At 41.3% G+C, this 20,889-nt stretch overlaps 1 protein-coding gene across 6 annotated transcripts in view; it reads left to right on the forward strand.

Moving 5' to 3' along the window:
* LOC140191605 (vitamin D3 receptor-like) overlaps window positions 1-20,889 on the forward strand; it is a 199,691-nt gene that overhangs the window by 91,725 nt on the left and 87,077 nt on the right. For 5 of the 6 annotated variants that reach the window (XM_072249154.1, XM_072249153.1, XM_072249152.1 and 2 more), the window contains 2 exons: window positions 7,028-7,196; window positions 18,260-18,390. In XM_072249154.1, coding sequence (XP_072105255.1) covers window positions 7,045-7,196; window positions 18,260-18,390 — 283 coding nt within the window. In that variant the 5' untranslated portion in view covers window positions 7,028-7,044. Of the gene's footprint in view, window positions 1-5,854; window positions 5,917-7,027; window positions 7,197-18,259; window positions 18,391-20,889 lie in introns of those variants that run through there. The other variant, XM_072249150.1, reaches the window with a different exon arrangement.

The raw sequence follows: 20,889 nt of genomic DNA on the forward strand, positions 1-20,889 counted from the left end.
GGAATCATGATGGAAGCTTCAGAAAGTTGGAGCACAGTTTAATACAATAGACCTCTATCTGGAACATCGCACGTGTGAAAGACAAGGCATGTTCTGGATCACAAACAGGAGAAAATCTGCAGATGCTGGAAATCCCAGCAACACACACAAAATGCTGGAGGAACTCAGCAGGCCAGGCAGCATCTATGGAAGTACAGTCGACATTTTGACCGGAGACCCTTCAGCAGAGTCCTGATCAACCAAACAACAGGAATTCTGCAGATGCTGGAAATTCAAGCAACACACATCAAAGTTGCTGGCGAAGGGTCTGACGAAGGGTCTCGGCCTGAAACGTCGACTGTACCTCTTCCTAGAGATGCTGCCTGGCCAACTTTGATGTGTGTAGCAGAGTCCTGATGAAGTGTCTCGGCCTGAAACGACTACTTACTCTTTTACATGCTGCCTGGCCTACTGAGTTCCTCCAATATTTTGTGTGTGTTGCTTGTTGTGGATGCTACCATTCTATTCCAATAGCCACAAATCCCACAAGGATCTTGGCATTCCACTGCAACTTTCTATCTTCTAACAGAGGGGTTGGTCCTGAGGGAAGCTGAAGCAGGTATGATGTGAGTTTTCAGACAAATGTACTAATATAATCTGAAGCAAGGAACTTTAAAAGTGCAAGTGTCTCACACCATTCTTTGAGCCAATTTATCTTCTTCTGGCCCTTTAACAGCAAGCACCTTAGTTCCTCTCAGAGGAAGCGCTTGCTCTACAGAGCATTTCCCGGGATCTGCACCATCAGGGGAGAATTATTGAAAAGTCACATATAGACAGTGGTGGCATGGAGTGCTAGGACAAAGTCAACAGGCATAACTAGTACAGATTGTCAAGCGAGTAGGGCAGGTTACTTGCTCACATCATGTTGTGCATAACCTTTGTTCTATGTTTCTGATTAAACATCGAAATAAAGTTACTGATTAATACCGCTGCCGGGAGATCAGTGCTTCATTGGAATAAGCAGCCTCCCATGTTTGCACTGCTATTGGTTTTGTGGCCACTCCTTGCCACGTGTTTCACCCTCTCTGTGGGAGCCTTCAGAGATTCATGGCTCCTGCATTCCACCACATCTACCAGGATGCTGAGATCAGTGTCTGCAAAATGGGAGGCAGACTCCCTCCCCAGCAGAGGCTCCCTTACAACCATGAAGATCAGTGCTGCAACAAGCAATGCTAGGCTTTGTGCGAGGTATCCTTTGAGGGCCAGAGCACTGATCTCAATTTAGCAGAGAATTAGATTGGTATGTGTGAGCCACAGAGCCACTAATTATTGTAATTCATCATTAATTACTTAAAATAACAATATGCAGACAATACCAGATGAGAGGTGATCTGATAGAGGTATATAAGATAATGAGAGGCTTTGATCATGTGGATAGCCAGAGGCTTTTTCCCAGGGCTGAAATGGCTGACACGAGTGGGCATAGTTTTAAGGTGTTTGGAAGTAGGTACAGGGGATATCGGGTAAGTTTTTCACACAAGAGAGTGGTAGGTGTGTGGAATGCACTGCTGGCGACGGTGGTGGAAGTGGATACAAAAGGGTCTTTTAAGAGACTGTTAGATAGGTACATGGAGCTTAGAAAAACAGAGGGCTATGCGGTAGGGAAATTCTAGGCAGTTTCTGGAGTAGCTTACATGGTCGCACAACATTATGGGTCGAAGGGCCTGTAATGTGCTGTAGATTTCTATGTTCTATGTTCTTATTATGCAATTCACATCAGAGCTGTGTGTAGGCTGACTGGCCTCCTAGGTCATCTTGCAGTTGAATGGGGTCACTTGCAGCAACAGAACTCAATCAGGGCAAGCCATCATGTGGGAGGTGCTCAGACACATGAGAATGCTGTATCTCCTATTCCCCCCCACCCCACCAATTCCCCTTCACTTCCATGAGAACCTTTTAATGCAGCATTTCCATGGCTGCCGTTAGGAGATTTCCTGTAAGATATGAGGATTTGAATAGGGCTCAGCTCAATAAAGACACAGAACAGTGAGCTGTTCATGCAATTCCTATTGGGAATTGCTCAGGTGCTGTTTTTCCACAAGACCTTGTGCGTAAAGCACCACTGCAATGCCTTAAACATTCATGAAATTGAACAAAAACATGTCACAAACGCTTAAGGCACTGTAATACATGTTGAGCATCTCAAAAAGAGAATGAAATCAGATATTTAACCAAATATATGTGGACATCATCACAAGGATCAAGATCAAATATCACATAATCAGAATCAGGTTTATTATTACTTGACGTACGTCATGAAGTTTGTTGCTTTCTGACAACAGTGCAATGCAAGACATTTTTTTTAAAATTGCTATAGGTTACAAAAATAAATACTGTGAAAGGCAAATAAGAAGGTAGTGTCATTTAGTTCATGGACCGTTCAGAAATCTGATGGCAGAGTGGAAGAAGCTGTTCGTAATATGTTGAGTGTGGGTCTTCGGGCTACTGTACTTTCTCCCCAGTAGTAGTAACGTGAAGAGTGTATGGTGAAGGTCTTTAAAGATACATACTCCCTTCTTGAGGCACTGCTTTGAAGGTGCACTCAGTGTCTGGGAAGATTGTGCCCGTGATGAGCTGACTCTCTACCTCCCTCTACAGCCTCTTGTAATCCTGTGCATTGGAGGATTCAAACCAGGTCGTGGTGCAACCCATCAGAATACTCTCCACCGCATATACGTAGAAATTTGCACAAGTCTTTGGTAACATGCCAAATCTCCTCAAACTCCAAATGAAGTAGAGCTACTGGCATGTCTTTTTTGTGATTGTGTCAATGTGTTGAGCCCAGGATAGATCCTCTGAGATATTGACGCCCAGAAACTTGAAGCCACTCACCCTTTCCACCACTGACCACTCAGTGAGGATTGGTGTGTGTTTCCTCAACTTCTCCAAACTCATAACTGAAATTATTTCATTCAATTACTCATTAAATGACGCGAGAGTATGAGAACTCTCTTTGGCCTTTCATGCATTCTGTGCCTAGACTATATTCCTCTTTTGCATATTATTTGAATAATGAAGACTATTTATCGAAACATTATTTGGTAATCTTCTTTGCATAACTAATGAATGTCCAGAGTTGAATTTCTCCCTCTAGTTACAGCACTTTTCCCTCAGCTTCTCTTCCAGTAGTCAATTTTTAAAATACCTAAAAAAATATAATTTTGCTTAAATTATGTGACAAGGTACAGTTTTAAAAATTGAATATTATTTTTGGTTATAAAGCTTGTCAAAACTTTTGGTTCTGTGATTTGGATAGTGGTAAAATAGTTTTCAAAAAAATATATTAAAGAAAAACTTATAGGTTTAGAGTGCAACAAAGGAGCACAAAATAAGCACATCTGTTTACAGCAGTACATCTGCCGATATTTCTGCTTTGGCAAGTTATCATGAAGTTAGAATTCATACTAATTGTTGTTCTGTTCTAATATGTTTTCTTTTTACCTATGGATGTTTAATCATCCATTAGTATAAAGTGGGACACAGAGAAGCAAAAATGAATCAGCAGGATTTTGCAAGGATGTTAATGCTGTTTTATTGATGTGCCTGGTATCTCTGTAGGTATGGGACACAATCCATCTGCTGCATATGTGATGATAGAGTTAGGATACTTGCTTCTTGTCAATGACTAATGAATTATATGTATGTACACAGTTAGGTGAGAAAAAGATCAAGTATGATAAGGATATTCTTTAATAGTCTCAGTGTCTATTGTCATATATCTCAGCACAGCCATAAAGAATATCAAAGCAGAAGAATACTGGAAATAGTGTGGTGCAACTAATGAAGCTATTACTTCACAGTAGCAGTGTGTTTCTCCTGGTGCTCTGGTTTTCCCCCACACCCCAAAGGCATTCATTCGGTAGGTTAATTGATCACTGTGAATTTTTTGTAATGTATAGGTGAGTGGTACAGTTGATAGGAGTGTGGAAAGAATGAAAAGGGATTAGTGTAATTGGGTTAATGCAGACTGTGGGACAGAGTCCCTTTTTGCGTGCTATACGTCTCTGCTTCTATGGAAGCATACTTACGCAAAATGTATCATTCTTCAGAGGAAAGCAGAAAATTAAATTGGCTGAGAAGCAAAAAGGCTTCCATGGTTTGAAATGTGTTGAGGTATCCACTTTAGTAAAGAAAAACAACACAGAAAAGCAGGTATTATTGAAGTAGCAAGAGACTGGGAATTATCAATGTACAAAAAAACTTAGGTGTCCCTTATATCCCAGTTACTGAATGCAAATGTACAGATGCAGCAGCCTGTCAAAAAGGTAAATGATTTGTTAGGCTTCGCTGCAAGAAGACTTGAGTATATGAGTAGGTTCATTAGGCCTGCATTCACTAGAGTTTAGAAGAATGAGAGCCAATCTTATTAAAAGCTTCAAAATTCTGACAGGGCTGGACAGGCTGATACAGGATGTATGTTTCCTGTTTGGGACATCTAGGATGAGGGGGGGGGTCACAGTCCAGGATGCAAGGTAAGATATTCAGGATTGAGATGAGGACATAGTTCTTGACCCTTAAGGTGGTGAAACTGGAATTCTCTACCACAGAGGTACTGGAGGCCAAGTCACTGAATATATTTAAAGAGATGGAAAGATTTCTAGACACATAATCTATTAAGAGGTAAGGGCAGAAAGCATGAACATGCTATTGAGATTGAGGATCAACCACAGTTGTAGTGAATGGTGGAAAGGTCATAAAGGGCCAAATGGCCTACTTGTGCACCTATTTTCTGTTTCTTTTTTTGCGGTATGTGATTTAACACTGCTATTTATTCTGTTGGAAAGATGGTAAACTGAGATCAGGTGCTGACAGACAAAGTCATAAATAAATGTGAGGCAGATAGATTGCTTCAGGCTTCTTCTACGCATCTGTGCAAGTCATTGGGATTTTGCCCTCCTAGGTTATTCATGCTGTACAGGTTAGATCATTGCTACATCACTATGGATGATGTATTTTCCACATCAGTTTCCATTCTGTGTCCTTGATCTTGCTGTAGTCAGTTACAACAGATGGAATTAAGCAGATTGTCTCTGTGGTATTTATTAAAGTGCAATACCTCATATGTATTGCAATAAAGAATTTTTTGACAGTAACAACTCGATAGTAAATAGTCACCATCACAGGTAACAGATCATTGCATGGGCAACTTATGAATCCAAAAGGAACAGTTAAAGCTCAATTTTAGTGAGAATGTAAAGAATTGGATGGCAACTAAAAAACACCTAAGGGTTAATATGAAACAGTCTGTGTGACAATAAAAAATATTGTATGCCAACCATGACTCTATCCTTAATGTGAGAACACTTGTTTCCGTCCAACCTCCGTGTCACTCCTGACTATCAAGAGGTCTAGAATGCCCTATCTTAACTCAAAAGTGTCATTAAGTTATGGGAACAGATGGTACCCCCACTGAAATCCTAAAACTCAGTTGGTGAAGCTCTTCAGTCAAAACAACATTTGGAAGGAGGAAGATATACGATGGATCTTAGATATGCCGTAACAGTGAACATCTTCAAGGAAGAGACAAGTCAAACTCTGCTAACAATGGAGCTGTGCTGGCTGCCATAGAGGAAATTATCACTAGATATTCCTACTGTTCTACACATTCCTCCATCAGTTTCTCTGCTACTTAAAGCTAACTTATTTTCTCTTTCCTCTAGGTGTGACAAAGGGTTTCAGACATGAAAAGTTAACATGTTCTCTCTTTCCAACGATGCTACCTGACCTGCTGAGTGTTTTCAACATCTTTTTCTGTTTTTATTTCAGAGTTTCAGTATCTCTAGTGTTTTTGATAATAAGAGTCATCACCAGAGTCCTGTTAAAAGCATGGACAAATGTTTCAGCAACAAAAATGGGAGCTAGACAGTGTTGCAGAGTGTAAGAATACAGTCTTTATGATGGGGAGATATCAGTTTACTTCATCATCAAGTGCTCTGTGTTATAAGAATTGAGTTGGGTATAAAAACAGATAAATTGGACTTGGATAAATCCAATTTCTGAGAACTTCAATTCCCCAGTCTTTCTAAAGATGCAACATGAGTTCCTCAGGGCAGTACCCAAACATCTTCAGGGTCAACATCACAAGGTCAGAAATGGGGACATTCACCAATGACTACACAGTGTTCAAGTCCACTTACAAAAGCTCAAAAAATGAAGCAGGGTGTGCCTGCATGCAGAAGACTAGGACAGCATTAGACCTGAGTTGGTAATTGATAAGTATCATTTGGGCCATAAATGTGCCAAGCAAAAGCCACCCTAATCAAAGACAACCTCTCTTTGATATCCATCAACATTACCGTCACCAAGTCCTCACCATCAGCATCCTAAGGGGGAGTGGGCACCACTGAGTAGACGCCGGTACATATAGACCCAACAGTTCTCAAGATGTTCCATGCTATCTAGGATAAAGCAACACATATGATTGTATCCATTTCTTTAAACATTCATTGCCTCTGTCACAAACATGCCATGCCTATATTATGTACCATCTACATGATCTACTGCAATATCTCATGAAGCCTCCTTCAGCAGGACCTCCCAAATCCCATGATTTCTCATACCAAGAAGGACAAGACAGAAATGGCATGAAAACAGTACTACCTCCATGTTCCCTTCAAAGTCTATCCATGCTTAGAAATATTTTGCCGATCCTTCAGTGGTATTTGAGCTAAATCCTGGAACTCCCTCCTCAACCGCATGTTGGGAGCACCTTCAACAGATGTTGATAGAGGAGGTGATTACCATCTTCTCAAGGGCAGTTAGTAATGAGTAATAATTACTTGCCATTAGCACCACCTTGTGAGTGAATTTTAGAGTCATCGCAGCTACTACCAGAGCTCAGGACACAGATTCAAGCACCTTGCACTATATTGTAAAAGATACTACACCATGTAACTATGTAACTACACCATGTTATTAATAATAATACTCATTTTTATAGCTATTAAAATATCTTTTCTCTAAAAAAGCCTATTTTTCTTTTTTACAGTTACAAGAATTATAGAAATGGAACAGATGGCAGTGAGCACTTCTGCATATCATCTTGAAGATGATGAATTTGACAGAAATTGTCCAAGGATATGTGGAGTTTGTGGGGACAAAGCAACTGGTTTCCATTTCAATGCTATGACATGTGAAGGCTGTAAAGGCTTCTTCAGGTAAGATGCTGTGTCAAGTCTAAAATAATCTGTTTTCAAAAGATATATATATTTTTTAAAAATTGTGTCATAGGTCATGGTACTTTCTGGTGGCAGAGAGTTCTAGAGTCTTGACTGGGGACAGTTCCTTTGCTACCATTTAGTTTCAACTTGAAAATCTCAATACTCATGAAAGAATGCATTCCAATAATATAAGCCATTAAGAGAATTTTTATTTTCAAAATATTTTCCCTACTTCCTACCAAATAAGGATTTAGTCCAATTCTCTTTTGGATGTTTCAATTGAACCAGTATTTAGTGTGTTAATCTTCCATCACTGAACTGGATAATAGAACAACAAAGGACTTCAATCTGTGTTATAAACTTGTTCTTTGGATTAATTTGATGGATTGTTACAAACCTGCTAAAATGTACAGTAGCTGATGGGTCACACCAAATATTGGGATTTGAAATCCCTAAACATTATGTATGCCAACTAAGTTTTTAAAAGTGTATTTTTTTAACAATTCTGCAAGGTTCTAGGCTTCTGGCTAATCCCTGGTTCTTGCTGAAAAATGAATTGTCTTCAAGATAAAATATAAAGAAATTGGGAGGTGTTGTTGATAGTGAAGAAGATCATCATAGATCACAAGGGGATCTTGATCAGTTGGGGAAGTGGGCTAAGGAGTGGCAGATGGATTTCAATACAGATAAGAGTGAAAACCAAAGCAGCATAGAGTTTATATTATGAATGGTAGGGTACTAGATAGGGTAATGGAACTGAGGGACCTGCATAAACTGTAATTTGGGTCAGCAGAAACCAAGTGGAACAAGTGCTACACATACCCTTACGCTTCCTCCCTCACCACCATTCAGGGCCCCAGACAGTCCTTCCAGGTGAGGCGACACTTCACCTGTGAGTCGGCTGGTGTGATATACTGCATCCGGTGCTCCCGATGTGGCCTTCTATATATTGGTGAGACCTGACGCAAATTGGGAGACCATTTCGCTGAACACCTATGCTCTGTCCACCAGAGAAAGCAGGATCTCCCAGAGGCCACACATTTTAATTCTACGTCCCATTCCCATTCTGATATGTCTATCCATGGCCTCCTCTACTGTAAAGATGAAGCCACACTCAGGTTGGAGGAACAACACCTTATATTCCGTCTGGGTAGCCTCCAACCTGATGGCATGAACATTGACTTCTCTAACTTCCATTAATGCCCCTCCTCCCCTTACCGCATCCCTTAATTATTTATTATTTTCCCCCTTTTTCTCTCTCTCTCTCTCTTTTCTCTCTCTCCCTCTCACAATAACTCCTTGCCTGCTCTCCATCTTCCTCTGGTGCTCCCCTCCCCCTTTCTTTCTCCCTAGGCCTCCTGTCCCATGATCCTCTCCCTTCTCCAGCCTTGTATCCCTTTTGCCAATCAACTGTCCAGCTCTTAGCTCCATCCCTCCCCCTCCTGTCTTCTCCTATCATTTCGGACCTCCCCCTCCCCCAATACCTCTTCTTTCAGTTAGTCCTGATGAAGGGTCTCAGCCCAAAACGTCGACTGTGCTTCTTCCTATGGATGCTGTCAAACAAGTACTGCAAGTGGTTTTGAAGACAAATGGAAAATTGTTTTTTATTGCAAGAGAGTTGGATTTTAGAAATAGGGATGTATTGTTACAATTAAACAGGATATTGGTAAAGCCATATCTAGGAGTTTTGGTCCCCTTATTTAAAAAAAAAGGGATATACTAGCATTGAAGGCAACCTAAATAAGATTCAATGAGCTAATTCCTGTGTGAGAGAATGATCCTACCACAAGCAGCTAAAGAAATTAAATCTATTATTTGGAATTTAGAAGAATGAGGAAAGATCATATTGAAACATAACGTTTACCCTGTGATGGCTCCTTAAAACCTGATGAGGTGCTTCCACAAGGTGGTGGTCATTTAGAACTTGGGTGCTTAGGAATTTCTTCTTGCATAGGGTGGGTTGTCTCTAGAACTCTCTGCCATCAGGCTTTATAGAGGCTAAATTATTGAAGGTATTTTAAGAAAAGGTGGATAATTTTTTGAAAGGTTGGGAAATTGAAGGCACAGGAGCTGAGTTGAGGCCTTGGGTAGATCAGCCATGATTATATTGACTGACCAAGCAGTATTGAGGAGCTGAATGGGCAATTCCTGCTCTTATTTCTCTTTTTCTGACAACATCAGTAGTGTGAGAAACAGAATTAACATTTTAGTTTGCTGTCCCCTCATCAGAACAGAAAATGATAAAAGGTCATGGAATTTGAAATTTGATTCTATTTCTCTTTCTACAGATGCTACTCAATCAGGAGAGCATTTTCAGCATTTTATATGTTTTTTTCAAATGGAAGTTCTACCTGCCATTATAAGCAAAATAACAGAAAAATAAATAGCTTAACAGGAAAATAAAAATCATTTGATGTTCTCTACTGATGGTGTTCCAAGGGAAGAAGCAGCATCAAAGTTCAGCTACATGCATTAATACCCCTTTCTATTATTGAATTAAATGGAAAGGAGAGACAAGAAAGTCATTGTGGTTGAAAATACTCTATCATGTTTGTGTAAATATATGTGATTCTTTTAGGAAAAAGAAATCAAGTTTCCTATGTGCAGTTGTTATGGCATTTTACATTTCCCCTTATTGTTGTTGGGCCAGTGGTGAGGCTGATAGGGAGGAGATACTTCCTTCCTGGAGCAGACCCAATTCATTTTAACGTGGGTTCCAATTTCAGGCAGACGTAAGAGTCACCCAGAGAATCTCTGTATCTCAGAGTTTGCACACTTTTAAATTGTTTAAACTTACTTCTCCCCTTTACTCATTTTCCCTTCCTGTATCCTATTCTGCACAAAAAAGCTGACAGAATAAATTGCAAGGTTAACACTTCAGTGCTGCTGTGAAATGGAAATCTGTGACATGGGTGGAAGCTTGGATTTACAAACGGACATTGAGAAATTTAGTGATTTTGCAAAACTCTAGCAGGTAGATTTCAGTGCTGTTATATACAAAATCATCCATTTTTATCCCCCAAAAAACCAGATAGATCTGAGATTTTTTTTAAATAGTAAAAAGTTAGGATTAATAGACTTCCAAAGAAACTTAGCTGTCCATATACACAACTGACGAAAACGTAGTGGTCATATTAAAAAACACAAATGGTATTTGCTCATCTTATGTTGAGGGTACTAGAACGTAAAGGGAGTGGGCTGTGGTGCAACTATACTAGAGCTTGGTTTAAACATGCTGGAGTACTGTATATGGTTCTTAGTCTGAATGCTAGAAATAATATATTGGCCTTGGAAAGAAGTAAATACAGATTTGCCAGAATCTTACCAGAGATCACATAATCTAGTCTTACATTCCCTGGAATGTAGAAGGCTAAGGAGAGATTTGAGTTACAGATTTTGAATGGAATTTACAGTATAGGGTGGATGGAAAGATGCATTCCATCATTTGAAGAGTCCAGGTCAAGGATCTTAAAGTTAGAGCCTGACCATTCAGGCATGAAACTAGGAAACATTTGCTCAGTCACAGGGTAGCAAATGTGTGATCTTCTTTCCCACAGAAAGCAGTAGACACTAGGTCAGTTAATAATTGTAAATCTGAGTTAGATTTTGGCAAAGCAAGTATATTCAGGGATAAGGAGCCAGGGCAGATGGCTTGAGTTAGGATGTAGATCTATGATGATTTCATTGAATTGGAGAATAATCTTAAGGGGCTGCTCCTGTTCCTTTGCTGTTAAGATCGTTCTTAATACATGTTGAACATGTCACAGTGTATATCATAATTGTGCTTGGCTTAGGTTTAAAGATACTATATATGGGCTACTTGTGCCTGTGTTCAGCCAATGTTTAAGACATTTTTTTCTGGATGTCATTCAACTTCCTTGAAGATTGGACACATGTTATGACAATTTCTCACTCAATAATTAGCAAACTGAAAATAGTTACTGTTTAGGAGCTGCAGCACATTAAATACTGGCAAAGATCCAAGCTACTAAATTTTCTCATCTCCTTGCATTCCAAATCATTCAGCAAAACTTTTAGTATGCCTTTTCCCTCTGACCTCATAGAATAACAGATGCTTGAAGCTATGATATAACCAAAACCAACCTCAAGGATAAACAATACCAATTAATATTGCTTTCATTTATATTATTAAAAATGCTTAGCTTTATACTTGATACTGCTATTTTCTTTCTTTGTTCCCTTGCACCCTTCCCATTTCTTTATTCTAAACACAAGACATTCTATTATAGTAGATACTGGAAATCCAAAGCAACACACGCAAAACACTGGAGGAACTCAGCAGGTCAGGCAGCATCTATAGAAAGGAATAAACCGTCGATATTTCAGGCCAATGAAGGACCTCGGCCTGGCCTCTTCCCTCCATAGATGCTGCCTGACCTGCTGAGTTCCTCCAGCATTTTGTATGTGTTGCCATTCCTTATTATCTCTAATGTTCTGTTTCTGTCTCAACCTCCCCATCCTCCTCTCTTCTGTATACGCTATTGTACTGTACATTTTAAACTCCTCAGTGTTATCATTTCCGAGGACCTATCCTGAGTTCAGCACATTAGTGCAATTACAAAGGAAGCATGGCAGCGCCTCCACTACTTCCTTAGAAGTTTGCAAACATTCGGAATGATATCTAAAACTTTGACAAAATTCTATAGATGTGTGGTGGGGAGTGTATTGACGGGCTGCATCACAGCCTGGTACGAAAACATCAATGCCCTTGAACAGAAAATCCTACAAAAAGTAGTGGATATGGCCCAGTCCCTCACGGGTAAAGCCCTCCCCACCATTGGTCACATCTCACAACGTGTTGTCGCAGATAAGCAGCATCTATCATCAGGGACACCCACCACCCAGGCCATGCTCTCTTCTCACTGCTGCCATCAGGAAGAAGGTACAGGAGCCTCAGGATTTACACCACCAGGGTCAGGAACAGTTATTACCCCTCAATCATCAGGCTCTTGAATCAAAGAGGATAACTTCACTTAACTTCACTTGCCCTGTCACTGAACTGTGCCCACAACCTATGAACTCACTTTGAAAGACTCTTCATCTCATGTTCTCAGCATTATTATTATTCTTTCTTTTTGTATTTGCACAGTTTGTTGTCTTCAGCACTCTTGCTGATCTTTCATTGATCTTGTTACAGTTACTATTCTATAGATTTACTGAGTATGCCCACAAGAAAATGAATCTCAGGGTTGTATATGGTGACATGTATGTACTTCGATAATAAATTTACCTTGAACTTTTGTGATATACTACTCTCTTGTCCTCTTGGTGTTGCTCTCTTGTGTCCTGAATTCATTCACATTCTTCTTCACTGTTAAGTTCATTTGATCACTTTCTCATGCACTTTTCCATATAACAGCAGGATTGATTTATTTTCATTATGCAGACATTAGCTCTTTCTCCCTTTCATTGGTTCACAGACCCCATCTTTGTTAGAAAGATTAGAAATACATTTTCTATGCCACTGGTGCCATTACCAATCTCCAACCAGATGGGTGAAACAGCAAGAGATGATGCGGTCTGTTGAATATTTCCATCACAAGAAGTACTTCAATCCCTCCAATGAATTCTCTGAGATAAGGTACTTGCTCTGGAGATTTGCATGCCAGAGTCAATCTGTGACCATTCCATTCCACTCTTGGGTATAATATTGTTAAACTGAGGCCACATATGTCTGAATGATGCACTGCGCTAAAGAGTGGACCTAAATTATATGCTTAATTCTCCAAATAGTCTCAAATCCTCAACTCTCTGAATCCAGGGCACATATTCTACTGCTCTTGGAAGTGCTGCATTTTGAAGAGATAGAAAAGAAAGGTTAATATTTGTGAGGTAGTATTTGTGGCAAAAATGGGATTGATATGGCCTAGCCTAGATTTTCATGCATTATTCATCATTATTGGTTACTGCACTCAAACCTACTTTACCCATATGTAGCAGGTGAAATTAAGTTGATCATGTGAGGAGTATACAAAGGATTAATATGTTGATGCACCAGTTTATTTTACTGACAGGAGGCAGCCAGTTGTCAATGTCTGTCAGATGCATAAATAGCAGTTTTATTTCTTGCAGGCTCAACCCTGGAAGTAACAGTGTCTCATACTAATTGTAAAGAACTTTAAGAGATGGAGCTTCCCATGCAATCCCTCTGGCTTTTATTTGAGTAAAAGAAATCAACAAGATGATGTTGCATTCCTAGTGTTCTTTCACAAATATCACAATTGGTCTTTTGAATGTGTGGAAAACAACTGGAAATTGTTAGCAATGATGTGTTCATTTCCTGGGCTAGAATGTTCCTAGGAATTCAAATCTGCTATTAGATTAAATCATCGCCAGCTGGTGGTGTCTACAGTTAATTTATGTCAATTTTAATTCTTTTCTTGACAGAAATTTCACAACTAAGACAATAGTTTTCTGTTCCCAGCTGTTTGTCTTAGAACTTTAAAGTTTGAAGCCCACTCTGACTGCTGCATTGCACATTTTGGGGCCCTCAGTGTCGCATTGATGGAGCCAAAATAGAAAAAAAAATGCTTGCAAATTCTAGTATGCCCAAACACTGACACTGCAGCAGGGTATTAACAACCATTCTGTTCATAGGCTCCCCAGTGCGAATTTCCGTTGCAAATTTTGATAACAAAATTGTGTCATCCAAATCTGTGGTGGAATCACAGTGGAGGGAGTGCCAATGGACATAGTCCTGAGCAAAGGCTAGACTGTTTAGTTGTGGTGAGGAGGGACTCTGGAAAGATCTGTACAGTGGATTCGGGACCTCGAATTGGAGCTGGAGAAGTGTGGAAGGAATGCAAGGATTGTCAAGAGAATTGGGGCCAAGGATCAGATCCACCAATGGGGTCCTGAGGATTGGAGGTGGGGGAATATGATGCTGTAGTTTGGAGAGCTGGACAAGGGTCGAATCTGAGGGTTCAGGGGTTATTGGCCAGTGGATAAGACTTTGGAGATCGGGACCTGTGTAGAACGGAATTGCTAAGTCAGGCTAAGTAAGAACTAAAGGGGTCTCAGAAAGAGCCAAGGATTGAGGAATTGTTGAAGACTGGGTCAGCACAATAGAAGGGGTACATTGGGTGAGGAAAAAGTTAAGAAGAGAGTTTACCTTGCAGGAATCCTCCTCCAGCGCAATGATGTGAAGACTTGACAATTCTGTACTGTTCTCCTGACCAGGAGGGGCAACCTGGTCAAAGTTTCCTGCTAATCTTCCAAAAGAAGCATTGCATGACATCCTCTGCTTGACCAACACAGAAATTGCATTGAGAACAGCAAGGTGACTTGTGCCATCTAAAAATGGGCAGAATGGATTTTACTCTGAGGAAAAATCATAATTTGTTACATGATGCTGAAGTAAAGCAGTGTTAAGTAATGATTTTCTAAATATTCTTGAACTCTTTCATTTGAGTGATCATAACAGTAAAACTGTACATCTTCCAGTTCAGACAAAAAATGCTGGTGAATGCAGCAGGCCAGGCAGGATTTTTTGTGTGTGTTGCTTGAATTTCCAGCATCTGCAGATTTCCTCGTGTCTGCATCTTCCAGTTCAGTGCACTTTTAATAATGGCCTCCAGGTCCTTGTGAAAATGGTCATTCTCTTAGCAAGCAAGGAGAACTAGTGTTAACAGATCTAGTGGTATTGCTTCTGCCCCTTGATGCCTCAGCTAAGACTGGGAAGTCTGTGGGAAGGTTTACTTCCAGCCTGATGGTTTCATGGCATACAAGCTTGTTTAACAATGATGCTTCCTGATACCTCATACTTTGGAGGAACAACACCTTATATTCCGTCTGGGTAGCCTCCAACCTGATGGCATGAACATCGACTTCTCTAACTTTCGCTAGGCCCCACCTCCCCCTCGTACCCCATCTGTTACTTATTTTTATGCACACATTCTTTCTCTCACTCTCCTTTTTCTCCCTCTGTCCCTCTGAATATACCTCTTGTCCATCCTCTGGGTCCCCCCTCCCTCCTTGTCTTTCTTCCCGGACCTCCTGTCCCATGATCCTCTCGTATCCCCTTTTGCCTATCACCTGTCCAGCTCTTGGCTCCATTCCTCCCCCTCCTGTCTTCTCCTATCATTTTGGATCTCCCCCTCCCCCTCCAACTTTCAAATCCCTTACTCACTCTTCCTTCAGTTAGCCCTGACGAAGGGTCTCGGCCTGAAACGTCGACTGCACCTCTTCCTAGAGATGCTGCCTGGCCTGCTGCGTTCACCAGCAACTTTGATGTGTGTTGCTTGAATTTCCAGCATCTGCAGAATTCCTGTTGTTTGCGTTTAACCTCATACTTTGTTTTTGTTGGTTGTGAAATAGTTGTCACAGTTCTTAGAAAGTAAATTAAAGTGGACTGTGTTTATCCTTTGTAATAGGACACCTATAGTGGGAGAGTCTATGGCCAGAGGGCACAGCCTCAAAATAGGACATCCCTTTAGAACAGAGATGAGGAGGAATTTCTTTAGCAAGAGAGATGTGAACCTGTGGAATTCATTTCCACAGACATTGTGGCAGCCAAGTCATTGGGGTATATTTAAGGCAGTTGTTGATACATTCTTGTTTACAGGGTTACAGGGAGAAAGCAGGATGGCTGTGGCCTGCAGCAATCAGGCTCCTGGACTGGCTACAGCCATAAACTGGCTCCATGACTGTGAACTCACGTTCGGGGATTCTGCAGTTCTGTTGTGTCTTATTTGTTTGTTTTTTCTTTGTTTAGTCATAGTCATAGTAATACTTTATTGATCCGGGGGGAAATTGGTTTTTGTTACAGTTGCTCCATAAATAATAAATAGTAATAGAACCATAAATAGTTAAATAGTAATATGTAAATTATGCCAGTAAATTATGAAATAAGTCCAGGACCAGCCTATTGGCTCAGGGTGTCTGACCCTCCAAGGGAGGAGTTGTAAAGTTTGATGGCCACAGGCAGGAATTACTTCCTATGACGCTCTGTGTTGCATCTCAGTGGAATGTGTCTCTGGCTGAATGTACTCCTGTGCCCACCCAGTACATTATGTAGTGGATGGGAGACATTGTCCAAGATGGCATGCAACTTGGACAACATCTTCTTTTCAGACACCACCGTGAGAGAGTCCAGTTCCATCCCCACAACATCACTGGCCTTACGAATGAGTTTGTTGATTCTGTTGGTGTCTGCTACCCTCAGCCTGCTGCCCCAGCACACAACAGTAAACATGATAGCACTGGTCACCACAGACTTGTAGAACATCCTCAGCATCGTCCAGCAGATGTTAAAGGACCTTAGTCTCTCAGGAAACGCAGTCAGAGGAAATATCACATGAGTACTTACTCACTGCTTACTTCCCTTTCTCCTATTGTCCACTCTCCTCTCCTATCAGATTCTTTCTTCTCCAGCCCTTGACCTTTCCCACCCACCTGGCTTCACCTATCACCTTCCAGCTAGCCTCTTTCCTCTCACTCTGCCTTTTTATTCTGGCATGTTTCCCCCTTCCTTCTGAATCTTTAAGAAGGGTCTTGGCCTGAAACATCGACTGTTCACTCTTTTCCATAGATGCAGCCTGACCTGCTGAGTTCCTCCAGCATTTTGTGTGTGTTTTCCATTCCAGGACATCTCAAATGTCCTCTTTCTTTAAGGATGGTGGTTTCCCTTCTGCTCTTATCAATGATGCCCTCACCCGCATCTCCTCCATTTCCCGCACTTCGGCCCTCACCCCATCCTCCCGCCACCACAACAGGGATAGAGTTCCCCTTGTCCTCACCTACCATCCCACCAGCCTCCGGATCCAGCACATTATCCTCCGCAACTTCAGCCACCTTCAACAGGACCCCACAACTAAGCACACCTTTCCCTCTCCGCTTTCCACAGGGATCGGTCCCTCCGCGACTCCCTGATCCACACGTCCCTCCCCACGGATCTCCCACCTGGCACTTATCCCTGTAAGCGTAAGTGCTACACCTGTCCCTACACCTCCTCCCTTGCCACCACTCAGGGCCCCAAACAGTCCTTCCAGGTGAGGCAACACTTCACTTGTGAGTCTGTTGGGGTCATCTATTGCATCCGGTGCTCCCGGTGCGGCCTCCTCTACATCGGTGAAACCCAACGCAGATTGGGAGACCACTTCATCGAGCACCTCCGCTCCATCCGTCACAACAGACAGGATCTCCCGGTAGCCACCCACTTCAACTCTGCTTCCCATTCCCATTCAGATATGTCCATACATGGCTTCCTTTACTGCCATGATGAGGCTAAACTCAGGTTGGAGGAGCAACACCTCATATACCGTCTAGGTAGTCTCCAGCCCCTTGGTATGAACACAGAATTATCCAACTTCCGGTAATTCCCTCCCCCTCCCTTCCTGTATCCCTATGTCACTCTGCCCCCTCCCCCAGCTGCCTATCACCTCCCTCATGGTTCTGCCTCCTTCTACTACCCATTGTGCTTTCCCCTATTCCTTCTTCACCTTTCCTGCCTATCACCTCCCTGTTTCCCCCCTCCCACACCCCTTTATCTTTCCCCTTACTGGTTTTTCACCTGGAACCTACCAGCCTTCTCCTTCCCACCCTCCCCCCACCTTCCTTATAGGGCCTCTGCCCCTTCCCTCTACAGTCCTGACGAAGGGTTCCGGCCCGAAACGTTTCCACGGATGCTGCATGACCTGCTGAGTTCCTCCAGCGTGTTGTGAGTGTTGCTTTGATCCCAGCGTCTGCAGACTATTTTGTGTTTTGTGTGTGTTGCTCTGGATGCCCAGCATCTACAGACTTTCTCATCTTTGTTGTGTGGATTTTTTTTGTGGATTCAGTTGTGTTTCTTTGTGGCTGCCTGCAAGGGGACGAATCGCAAGGTTGTATCTGGGATACATACTTTGATAATAAATGTACTTTGAACTTTGAATATGATTGAATAGGATAATAAATCAGCCACGATGGGATGGTGAAGCAGACTTGATGGGCCGAATGGCCTAACTCTGCTCCCATGTTATATGGCCTTATGGTAATTATATACGTATAGTCTTGATCATTAAGTTTATTTTTATTTCTGTTTCCCCTCCACCTCTTTGTAGGAGAAGCATGAAGAAAAAGGCACATTTTACCTGTCCCTTTAATGGCAGTTGTTCAATTACAAAGGATAATAGAAGGCACTGCCAAGCATGTAGACTCAAGCGGTGCCAAGATATTGGCATGATGAAAGAATGTAAGTAATTACACTTCAAACTTGAGAAGTTTTTAATGAAATTGAGAGACACAATTTCTACTAATCAACTGCACATGATATTTCTTTTGCAATTGCTGTAACAATGAAGTCCAATGAAGGCCCTATGGCTGTTACTCTGAACAAAGAGCCCTTTGTGCGTACTTGTTGAGGAAACCCAGCTCCTTAAATGAGTTTGATTAGTAACCTTCATTACATTAATCTTATGTACATCATAGTTATTTTTTGTTGCTATATTTTAAAAAACATTTTTAAAAACTGATTATGCTCATTAGTCAGCATTAGTATATTTTTTGCCCCCATAATGCAGAACTGGACCTTGCCTCTGTTGTGACAAAACTGCCCAACTGAGAGCTGGCAATGATCCCATTCTTAGTAACGTCCTTCCCAGATTTAATATCATTTGGCACCATGCAATTGCAAAGCAATTGATATTACCACACATAGCAGGAGTTAAAGAGGAAAGCCAATTTTGTAGTTATACTCATCAGTTACAACTTTAACTGTCAATTACAATCATCTCACTCTGCTCCTAATTTATCTTTCTGATTGATGTACAATCTTAATGATCATTCTCTCTCATCACCAAGTGCCCAACTCCCAAGGCCAATTGAATCAATTTAAAAGTTTAATTTTGTTTGTGTATAGTAGTACATAGGAATAAATGTATCTTGGTCATTTATGCAGTTTGCTATTGAGCATCACTAGCTTCCACAAAAAGGTGCATGTGTATTCCTCAGAAATTTCAAACGTCAGCAACTGTTGGATGTTAGAGTAAGAAAGCAATATCCACGGTCATAAGTACAGCCTCTCATGGAGATCTGCCACAATCACCATTCAGGATACTGGCAGGAGGTGGCAATAGTTGTCTATACTACTCGTGAAAATTCCTACTGCAGAACAGTGCAGAAGAAATTTCATGATCTCACAAGATGTATCAAAGTGAACTTTAGATCAGTAGAGGTACTGCTCCTTCATTTTACCACAGATGAATGTGTGCATACACACAATGTATCACACCAATTATCACTCCATCCATGCCACTCATTAAACCCCACCCTCTTCTATACCATTTGACTGATATTTGACCCCATACTCCCTCCCCATGCAGTGGTCAAGCTTCCTAATGATGCTAATAAAGAGTTTACTCATTGTCTTCATCTTCTCCGGTTAGAGCAAGACAGGTATACAGTCTGTCAAGTATGTTCACAAATAATATTTCATTGTGATCTCTATATCTTCTTTGATTCAATCACCAAGAGATGTTTTCATTCCAATCCTTGCTGCTTCATCCCTATATAGCACAACAAAGCAAGGCACATAGCACTGAGCCCTGTGGAACCCCAATGCATACGGTTTTCTAGTCACTAAAAATTGCTTGTCCATTATCATTTGCTTTTCTACCATTGTATCTAGCTTTCCACTTCCTGTGGATCCTGTGTGATTTTTACTTTTCTGATCAAGCAGTCATGCAGGACCTTGTCAATGATCTTACTAAAACGTATGTAAACTACATCAAATGAATTCCCAACAAGAAGCCCTGGATGAACCATAAGCTCCTTGCCATAAATCCCTGCAAAACCCTACACCTGCCTATACACCTCCTCCCCCACCCCCATTCATGGCCCCAAACAATCCTTACAGGTGAGGCAACACTTCACCTGCACATCTGTTGGGGCCATCTATTTCGTCTGGTGCTCCCAATGTGGCTTCCTCTACATTGGTGAGACCTGACATAAATTGGGATACAGGTTTCCCCCGCTATCCGAAGGTAGAGCGTTCCTATGAAACGGTTCATAAGCCAGAATGTTGTAAAGTGAATAAGCAATTACCATTTATTAATACGGGAAAAATTTTTGAGCGTTCCCAGACCCAAAAAATAACCTACAAAATCATGCCAAGTAACACGTAAAACCTAAAATAACAGTAACGTATAGTAAAAGTAGGAATGATATGATAAATACACAGCCTATATAAAGTAGAAATACTTTTCTGCAGCACTGTCTAGCGCAGCGAAAATCTCACGGCAGCACTCTCGGCAGAAACACGACACAAGCGCTCTCAGCAGAAACACTCTCTCCAGTAACCTTTAAGCTATGAAGCTGCCAAATCATACCAAATAACACATAAAAATATACAGCCTAAATAAAATAAAGATAATGTATGTACACTGTAGTTTCACTTAGCGGAATCGGGAAGACTCCAATAAATTGCAGTTTCATCACAGTTAAACACTTATACGAATAACCATCTTCTGTAATTATTTCCTTCAGTTCTGCTGGGAACTTTTTGGCAGCTTCAGTACCAGCCGAAGCACTCTCTCCGATAAACGTTAAACTATGAAGCTGCCCTCGCCTCAGAATCCGACCAAACCACCCATGACTACCTTTAAATTCCACTTTCGCAACACTTACATCACCATCGGTCAGTGCTTTCTGTTTCAGCTTATTAAAAAGACTGACTGATTTCTCCTTAAGTATA

The sequence above is a fragment of the Mobula birostris genome, chromosome X, assembly GCF_030028105.1.
Source record: "Mobula birostris isolate sMobBir1 chromosome X, sMobBir1.hap1, whole genome shotgun sequence".
Lineage (NCBI taxonomy): Eukaryota > Metazoa > Chordata > Chondrichthyes > Myliobatiformes > Myliobatidae > Mobula > Mobula birostris.